General features: G+C 42.4%; 1 protein-coding gene across 1 annotated transcript in view; it reads left to right on the top strand.

Moving 5' to 3' along the window:
- LOC126984332 (basic proline-rich protein-like) overlaps positions 1–10,000 on the top strand; it is a 106,223-nt gene that overhangs the window by 9,928 nt on the left and 86,295 nt on the right. Inside the window, exon 2 of the mRNA XM_050837943.1 lies at positions 2,573–3,122. Coding sequence (XP_050693900.1) covers positions 2,712–3,122 — 411 coding nt within the window. The 5' untranslated portion in view covers positions 2,573–2,711. The remainder of the gene's footprint in view (positions 1–2,572; positions 3,123–10,000) is intronic.

The raw sequence follows: 10,000 nt of genomic DNA on the forward strand, positions 1-10,000 counted from the left end.
CTTCCTTTCTCCTCCTCCTCTTCCTCCATTCCCTCACTTTCCTCCATCTTCCCTCCATTCCCTCCTTTCTCCTCTTCTATTTCTCTTCTTTTCTTTCTTCTTCCTCCCTTCTCCTCTCTCTCCTTTTTTCCCTCTCTCTCTTCATTTTCCTCCTCTTCCTCCTTTTCCTCCATCCCTTTCTTTCATTTGCCCGTAGCTCCTCCATTCCTCTCCTTTTCCTCCTCCTACTCTTCTCCTCCTCCTCCTTTATTGGTAAAATGCAGAGAGAGAGAGAAAAAAAACTTCTATATCCACAAAAAACTACTACTACTTCTACTACTACTACTACTACTACTACTACTACTACTACTACTACTACTACTACTGCTGCTGCAACTACTACACTATCTACACATCCATTTGTGAGTGGCAGGTGGTTTGAATCAGAGAGAGAGAGAGAGAGAGAGAGGGATGTATATAGGAGGAGAATAAAGAGGAGGGGGGGAGGGGAGGAAAGAGGGGGGGGGGTCATGTCAAGTACAGGATATATTTTATTAAGCCTTATTACTGACCTTATAGGGAGGGTATGTGGTCATTTCCCTCCCCTCTCCCCCCTACCCCCCTTTTTCTCTCTCCTCTCCCTCCCCTCTTTTCCCCTCCCCCTCTCTCTCTCTCCATCTGTATCTCTTCCTTTCTATCTATTTCTTCCTCTCCTTTTTCTCTCCTTCCCATCTTTCCCCCGCCCCTCTCTCTCTCTCTTAAAAGAACATAAGAACATAAGAACATAGGAGTCTACAAAAGGCCGGTCGGTCTGTACAAGGCAGCTCCTTTGACCCTAAGCTCCCGTGTATCTAACCCCACCTAATATCGCTGTCCATGAATTTATCTAATCTATTTTTGAATGTGACAATTGTATTGGCACCCACCACAAGACTGCTCAGCCTGTTCCACTTAACCTATCCACCACTCTGTTAGTAAACCAATTTTTGCCTCTGTTCCTGCTGAATCTGAAGTTATCCAGTTTAAACCCATTACTACGTGTCCTACCTGGTTCCCTTATCATCAGAACCTTGCTAATATCCCCCTTATTAAAGCCCTTCATCCATTTATAAACCTCGATCAGTCACCTCGCACCCTTCGCCTTTCTTGAGAATGCAAGTTTAACTGTTTGAGTCTTTCCTCGTATGGCAAGTTTCTTAGCCCCTGAATCATCTTAGTCATTCTCCTCTGCACCGATTCTAACAATTTGATATTCATTCTATAGTAAGATGACCAGAACTGAACCGTATAATCAAGATGAGGTCTAAGGCAAAAATTGGTTTACTAACAGGGTTGTGGATGAGTGGAATAGGCTTAGCAGTCATGTGGTGGGTGCCAATACAATTGTCACATTCAAAAATAGACTAGATAAATTCATGGACAGTGATATTAGGTGGGGTTAGATACACGGGAGCTTAGGGTCAAAGGAGCCTTCTAGATTGAATGCATTGTGCCCTTGGAGGAAGATCAGAGCTCACTAAGACCCCTAATTATCTCTCTCTCTCTCTCTCTCTCTCTCTCTCTCTCTCTCTCTCTCTCTCTCTCTCTCTCTCTCTCTCTCTCTCAATCCATCTTCGTTTTTATTTGTGTCCTCTCTATTTTCTGTCATCTATGTTTTATTTTCTATTTATATATTTATTTATTTATGGTATTGTGTGATTTAGGATACGCATTGAAGGGCTTGACTATTAGAGATGTCTGCCCTTTAAACGTTATAATAGAAAACGTTACTGGTGTGGCAGAGAAAATGTAGCGTTGCAGGGTAGAGTGAAGTAAGTCGTGGGTCAGGAGACGTGGGTTTGGGTCAAGTGTGATGTCGGTAATCTCAGATGCTTTCACCTCTTACATCAGTTATTTTAAAAGGCTAAAAAGGAGATCAATCAGGTTTTAATGAGCACTTGTTTTAGGGTCTTGGTACAGAGGAAGGGTCAAATTACCACCAGGGTCATGAAAGTACTATGTCTAGAAATGCCCAAAACTCCTACGAAAGCCTTGTCCAGTGTGTGCTTGGGTAAGGAAAAAATTAATAATATATCCAGGAAATACAGACGAAGAAGCATGATCACACTTAACCCCTTAACAAAAAGTGGCTGCTGCAATTCAATGAAGAAAATGTTTAGAAACTGTTGAGGAATGTTACCCAGACTTTCTTCGTTAGGTAAGAGAGGAGTGTCTGTAGTGCGGCGACTATGCCTGATGAACGAGCCTCCCATAACCCGCTTAGCCAGTGTGGTACCTCTTCGGCCGACTCGGTAAGGAGTGGCGCTCTCCCGTCACGCTGGTCGCGGGTTCAATCCCAGGCAGCCGGCAAATACCATGATCGTGATTAATTTCTCGTGTGTTTCGATACACGCAGAGGACGTGTTGGAAAACAGTGGGAATAGAAAAATAAGAAAATCCCGGGGCATTGCATATCACTATCAACACACGTCTCCACCCGAAACTGGCCTCTCTTTTGGTCACTCTTATTTCTTACAGAGGAGCTTTTTTTGTATATATTTATTTCTGTGTGTGTGTTGTGTCATCGCCTCATCTCTGCCTTCTCCTCCTGCAGGTCGTCCCCATCATCATCATCAGCAGCAGCAGCATCACGCCCCATCTTTGCCCGGCCCAGCATCACCACCATCATCATCAGTGGCGGTGGGCGGGTCGCCGTGATGGTGTGAGGTGTCCCCTCCCCCACTTACCCCATCATGCTGTGGACAGACCCGCCGGCCCCCGCCGAGGTGGGGGGCCCCGTGCCCCGACGCCGCGCCTACAGTGACGTTCAGCCCCGCCCGCCCCGCTTGTGCCGGCAGCGGTCCGCGTCGCCCCCCGTGCCCCGCCCCGCCGAGGGCATGCACCGGGGCGGGGGGCTGTTCGCGGGGGTGGTGGTGGGCAGCCCCCTGGGGTGCGGCCCCCTCAACGGCACGGCGCTGCCACTCTCCGGCATGGGCCCCCCCCCGCTGGGCAGCAGTCCCCCGGGGCCGCCCACGCCCCCGGCAGACTACATCGGCCCCATGAGGCGGCCCCGCCTGCCCTCCGCCTCCGAGGCGCCCACCGTGGCGCCCATCCCCGAGAACCTGCCGCTGCCCGACACCCCGCCCCGCCCCGCCTTTCTGGCCGTGAGTACTACCCCGACACACACACACACACACACACACTATCCTTCTGATATGCCATGCAGTATCTCTCTTCCTCCGCACATGTCATAACACTCTCTCTCTCTCTCTCTCTCTCTCTCTCTCTCATAATTAGAGACAAAATTGTGAGTTACCTTGAAAGCCACTCATTAATTGGGACTCACAACATCGCTTCCGTAACAAAAGATCCTGCCTATCAAACCTATTAACCTTTTGTAACGACCTCTTCACTGTTTATGACGTAACCAAATCACTGAACGTAGTCTATCTTGATTTCCAGAAAGCGTTTGTTAAAGTCCCACATCATAAATTACTTTACAAATTAAAGCAAATAGGTATTGACGGTCAAGTAAACTAATGGATCGCGAATTGGTTGAGCAACAGACAACAAAGAGTGGTGATCGACGGATTTAAATCAGAGTGGGCGCCGGTCACTAGTGGCGTCCCTCAGGGCTCGGTTCTTTATTTACATCAACGATGTGGATGTTGGACTCAATAATCGCATTAGTAAATTTGCAGACGACACAAAGATTGGTAACCCGATTCATACTGACGAAGACAGGCAAAGCCTCCAAGAGGATTTGCACAAAATTTCAGCTTGGTCTGATAGATGGGAGATTTTTTATTTTATTTTTTATTTTTTTTACAACAAAGTAGACACCTTAAGGGCACAAAAAAATGAAACAATAATAAAAAAAGCCCGCTACTTGCTGCTCCCAAAAAAGGAATCAAAAGAGGTGGCCGAAAGAAAGGTCAATTTCGGGAGGAGAGGTGTCCTGATACCCTGTAACGCAGACAAGTGCCAGGTCCTTCAAGTTGGAACAAGGAATATGAAGTTCGATTACGAAATGCGCGGCGTTAAACTCAAAAGCGTTCAGTGCGTTAAGGACTTGGGGGTCAAAATCGCGTCAAACCTCAAATTCTCACAGCAATGCATCGATGCAGCAAATAAAGCGAACAGAATGTTGGACTTCATTAAAAGGGACTTTGTATTCAAGAATAAAGATGTAATACTCCCGCTCTACAATAGTTCAGTCAGACCCCACTTGGAATATGCGGTACAGTTTTGGTCTCCCCACCATGCAAAGGACCTTGCTAAATTAGAAGGTGTTCAGCGTCGGGCAACAAAAATGATCCCTTCCTTGCGCAACAAATCCTACGAAGAAAGGCTTTCCACCCTTAACATGTTCTCTCTTGAGAAACGTCGCCTCCGAGGAAAACTGATCGAATGTTTTAAAATACTTAATGGTTTCACGAATGTAGACAGATCAACATTGTTTATGATCGATGACACTTTGCGTACGAGGAACAATGGCGTAAAACTCAGATGTAGACAAGTAAATTCAGACTGCACCAAATTTTTCTTCACCAACGTTGTAGTGCGAGAATGGAATAAGCTCCCACCGTCAGTGGTCCAGTGTAACACGATTGACTCCTTCAAAAATAAGCTCGACCGTCACTTCCTTCAACTTAATATCAACTAGAGTAGAAATGCAGCGTTTTGGAGCCATCTGATTAGTGTAAATCTCTGTAAATCTCGATGAGCGGAGTGGAGCGGTGAGTAGCGGGCTTTTTTTCTACACTCTTTTTGTTGCCCTTGATCCGTCTCCTTTGTTGTAAAAAAAAAGAAAAACAATCTTACTCTCCTCGCCCTTTCCTCTCTGCCTCCCGTCGCTCTCATAAAATAGTGATGGCCACCCTGAAAGGCACGTTTTCTTTAGTTACTCAAACACTGATTTAAGGGGAGGCTTGCTTATTCTCTCTCTCTCTCTCTCTCTCTCTCTCTCTCTCTCTCTCTCTCTCTCTCTCTCTCTCTCTCTCTCTCTCTCTCTCTCTCTCTCCCCCTAACTTCCTACACACATACTTTCCAACAACAAAAACAACAGCAGCAACACACATTATTATTATTATTATTATTATTATTATTATTATTATTATTATTATTATTATTGAATGAAGTTTGTCTTTCTTCTTTATTTCCTTTTCCTCCTCCTCTTCTCCCTCCTCCCTTTTCTTCTTCTATACTACTACTACTACTACTACTACTACTACTACTACTACTACTACTACTACTACTGAAGGTAAGTTATTATATAGAAAAAGAAGTATATATATATATCATTGTCTTCCCTTCTATACTGTGTTACTACGTGTATTGAGAGAAAATGGCTGTCATGTACATCTTAAGAGGGGGAACGATGCTAAATATAACGTGACTATGTAAATAAATAAATAAATGAGTAAATAAATGTATGGGTCTCTGTGTGTGTTGGGAAGTATATTGTGAGGAGAAATGATTGATGTTATGTATACTGTATAAGAGACGATACATACATACATACATACATACATACATACATACACACACATATACATACATTTTTCTTTTCCTTCTTCTTTTTCTTGTTTTTTTTCTCCTCTTCCTTCTTCTTCTTCTTTTACTTCTTTTGTTATACTCCTCTTCTTCTTCCTCCTCTTCCTGCTTCCTCTCCTCCTCCTCCTTCTCTTACTACTACTAATACTAATACTAATACTACTACTACTACTACTACGACTACTACTACTACTACAACTACTACTACTACTACAACTACTACTACTACTACTACTACTACTACTACTACTACTACTACTACTACAACTACAACTACTACACACTACACTACACACACTACTACTACTTTTCTTTCTACTACTACTACTACTACTTCTACTACTACTACTACTACTACTAATTCTACTACTAATTCTTATACTTCTACTTCTACTACTACTACTACTTTTCTTCTTCTTCTTCTCCTCCTCTTCCTCCTCCTCCTCCTCCTTCTTTATCTTCTCCTTTTTTTTTTTACTATTATCAATATTACTACTATTGTTATATGGGGGGCAGGGGGAGGAGGAGGAGGGGTGGGTGGGGGGGTGGGGGGTAATAACAGACTGCAATGTGTAATATTGATTTTCTTTGAGGCGGTTTACTGTTGTTGTTGTTGTTGTTGTTGTTGTTGTATTTGTATTTTATTTTGTATTTTATTTCCTTTTTTTTTTTAGTCTGTGTTGATTTGGGTGGTAAACGTGTGTGTGTGTGTGTGTGTGTGTGTGTGTGTGTGTGTGTCTCTCTCTCTCTCTCTCTCTCTCTCTCTCTCTCTCTCTCTCTCTCTCTCTCTCTCTCCTATTTTTTTTCCATTATTTTTTTTTGTATGTGTATCAATATTATGGATAGAAGAGGAGGAAAAAGAGGAGGAGAAGGAGGAGGAGGAGGAGATGTTATATAAAGAAGAGAAGATGAAGAAAGAGATTTGAAGAGGAGAGGAGAGAGAAGGGAGGAGATAGGAGAGGAGGAAGAGAAAAGATAAGAAAGAGGAGGAAAGAAGAGAAGAAATGAAAGAAAGAAAAGAGGAAAGAAAAAAAGATTAAAGAAGACAAAGACGAAGAACTGAGATAAAAGAGAAGAAGAGAAGACAGAATTAAGATTATTACTTTTTCCTCTTTTGCTTTTTCATATTTTCTTCTTTTTCTTCCTTGTTCAATTTTCAACCTTTTCATTTTCCGTTTTTATTTTCTTCCTCGTATATTTTCCTCCTTTCCTATTAATTAAGAGACAGGGAAAAATGAAAATAATAAATAATGGTAAAATAAAATGTGAAGAAGAAAAGGAAGAGGAAGAGAAAACAAGATAGAAGAGGAAAAGAAGAAAAAGAAAATGAGGAAAGTAAAATAAATGAAGATGAAGAAAAAAATGATAAAAAGAGAAAAACAGGAAAAAAATATATTGGTAAAAGAAAATTAAAGAAAGAAAAGAAAAAATAAATGAAGATGAAGAAAATAAGAAAAAAAATAGTAAGAGAAAATTCAGAAAAAAAGAAGAAAGAAAATAAATGAAGAAAAAAAAATGGAAAAAAATTAATTGGTTAGAGAAATTAAAGAAAGAAAAAAAAGAAGAAAAAAAAGAATGATAAAAACCCAAAAATAGAGAAAATTAATAAATGTGATAAAGAAGAAGAAAGAGAAAGAGAGGAGAGAAAATGGAGAAGTGTAGGACATAATGAAGGAGAATGGAGGGAGGGATGGAGGGAGAGAGAGGGAGAGAGAGAGGAGGCATGTGAGATTGAGGCAAAAATCAGCTGTGCTCTCTCTCTCTCTCTCTCTCTCTCTCAGTGCCCTACCTTGAAACGGTGAAAAAACGAAGAAACACTGAGAGAGAGAGAGAGAGAGAGAGAGGGAGAGAGAGAGAGAGAGAGAGAGAGAGAGAGAGGTTACTAAATACTAATAAAAAACCGATTTGGAAATAGGAATGAAACACACACACACACACACAGAGAGAGAGAGAGAGAGAGAGAGAGAGAGAGAGAGAGAGAGAGAGAGAAAACTTTACAGAAGTGTCTTCGGAAAGTTCATTGCAGTACGACAGTTTGGGAGAGCGAGGGGCCGCGAGGAGGAGGAGGAGGAGGTAATGGGGCTGTGTATGTGTGTGTGCGTGTGCGTGTGTGTGTGTGTGTGTGTACGTCAGGAGTAACAACACACCACACATCACACGAACTCTCCAACCTACACACTCACACACACTCCTAGCTCACGGATTTTAGAGCAGTGTTGTGTGTGTTTCAAGTTTAGCGAAGTGCCCCCTTGTGTCCCGGCCTTGGGTTGTGTTCTCCGGCAAGGTGTGTGTTGGAGAAAAGACTGGAGGTGCTGAGGGAGGAGAGAGAGGCACGGTGAGGGATGGAGGGAAGTGTGGAAGAGAGAGAGAGAGAGAGAGAGAAGATTTTAGATGTGTGTGTTTTTGGAGTTTAGCGAAGTGCCCCTTTGTTTCCCGGCCTTGGGTTGTGTTCTCCGGCAAGGCGTGTGTTGGAGGAAAGACTGGAGGTGCTGGGGGAGGGATGGAGGGAAGTGTGGAAGAGAGGGAGAGAAGGTTTTAGGAGTTCTGTGTGTTTTTCAAGTTTAGCGAAGTGCCCCCTTGTGTCCAGGCCTTGGGTTGTGTTCTCCGGCAAGGCGTGTGTTGGAGGAAAGACTGGAGGTGCTGAGGGAGGAGAGAGAGAGACACGGTGTGGGATGGAGAGAAGTGTGGGAGAGAGGGAGAGAAGATTTTAAACGGTATCGTGGGTCCCTCAGAAATAGCGAAGCGCCCCCTTACATTTTCATTCCCTTGAGGTCTTTGGTTGTCCGGCAAGGTGTGTGTGCGTGTGTGTGTGTGTGTGTGGAGGTAAGCTTGGAGGGACTGGGAGAGACGGAGGGAAGTGTGTGAGAGAGGGAGGAAAGGGAGAGAAGGTAGGGAGGTCTCTATCTCTCTCCGTTTGTGTAATTTTCTCTCTCTCTCTCTCTCTCTCTCTCTCTTTGTCTCGTGTGGTTTTTAAATTCGCCATGTTTCAAACGTTTTCTGTCCCTCCTCTTCTTCCTCCTCCTCCTCCTCCTCTCCCTCTTCTTCCTCCTCCTCCTCCTCCTCCTCCTCTCTAGCTCTCATTATTTCCAGTGTTCTCACGTTCAAATCGGAGGATAATAAAGTTGTGAAAGAGAAAAACAGAAGAAAATAAAAGAAAACAGTGTTAAAGAAAATAAAGAAAAGAAAAACAAGTGAATTAAGTGAGTGTGATAAAGCCGTGAAGGAAGAAACAAGAACTAGAGGAAGAGGAGGAGGAGGAAGAAGAAGAAGAAGAGGAGCACAAGAAGAAGAAGGAGGAGGAGGAGGAGGAGGCGGCGAAGAACTGGTCACGTGACATACAAAGAAAGTGTAAGCTAGTGTGTGTGTGTGTGTGTGTGTGTGTGTGTGTTTGGTGATATATTTAACCTATTATTATTATTATTATTATTATTATTATTTCTTCAGTGTCTTATTTTTTGCTGTTGTGAATGACATCAGAGTTTCTAGTGACATTATTATTTTTATTTTCATTTCTCTTTCTGGTGCGATTGATTGTTTCTGAGAATGGTCTTTTTTTTTTTCTCTCCTAACGATCTTTTCTTTGCCGGTTTGCTCTGGTTTTGGGTGTGCGTGCGTGTGTGTGCGTGTGTGTGTGTGTGTGTGTGTGTGTGTGTGTGTGTGTGTGTGTGTGTGTTACTAATTTCATGTGCTCGTGTGCGTGTATGTGTATATGTATTAGCTGTGTGTGTGTGTGTATGTGTGTGTGTGTGTGTGTGTGTGTGTGTGTGTGAAGGTTATGGAGGTGGTGGTGGTGTGCATATTATGGTGTTGATATGGTAATGGTGGTGGTGGTGATGGTGGTGGTGGTGGTGATGGTGGTGGTGGTGGTGGTGATGGTGGTGGTGGTGGTGATGGTGATGAATATATATTAACTTTTATTGGGGTTTCTCATTCGTGTGGGTTTGTTATATAATAGTAGACGTAGTAGTAGTAGTAGTAGTAGTAGTAGTAGTAGTAGTAGTAGTAGTAGTAGTAGTAGTAGTAGGAATAGTAGACGTAGTAGTAGTAGTAGTAGTAGTAGTAGTAGCAGAAGTAGTAGAAATAGCAGTAGGAATAGTAGTAGTAGTAGTAGTAGTAGTAGTAGTAGAAGTAGGTATTGAATATTTCATTACTATCAAGAAGCCAGAATAATGCATAGTAATATATAGTAGTAGTAGTAGTAGTAGTAGTAGTAGTAGTAGTAGTAGAAATAGTAGTAGTAGTAGAAGTAGTGTTATCTAACTTTTCCGTTGGTAAATGATAAGACACGAAATGTTTTACACACACACACACACACACACACACACACACACACACACATTCAATATATAAATAAATTTGAACATGTAAAATTTAGCCAAGTGGAAAAAGAGAAAAAAAATCACCCATTATTATTATTATTATTATTATTATTATTATTATTATTATTATTATTATTATTATTAGCTGGAAGAAAACAAACTCTATA

This window comes from Eriocheir sinensis, chromosome 57, assembly GCF_024679095.1.
Source record: "Eriocheir sinensis breed Jianghai 21 chromosome 57, ASM2467909v1, whole genome shotgun sequence".
Taxonomy (NCBI): Eukaryota; Metazoa; Arthropoda; class Malacostraca; order Decapoda; family Varunidae; genus Eriocheir; species Eriocheir sinensis.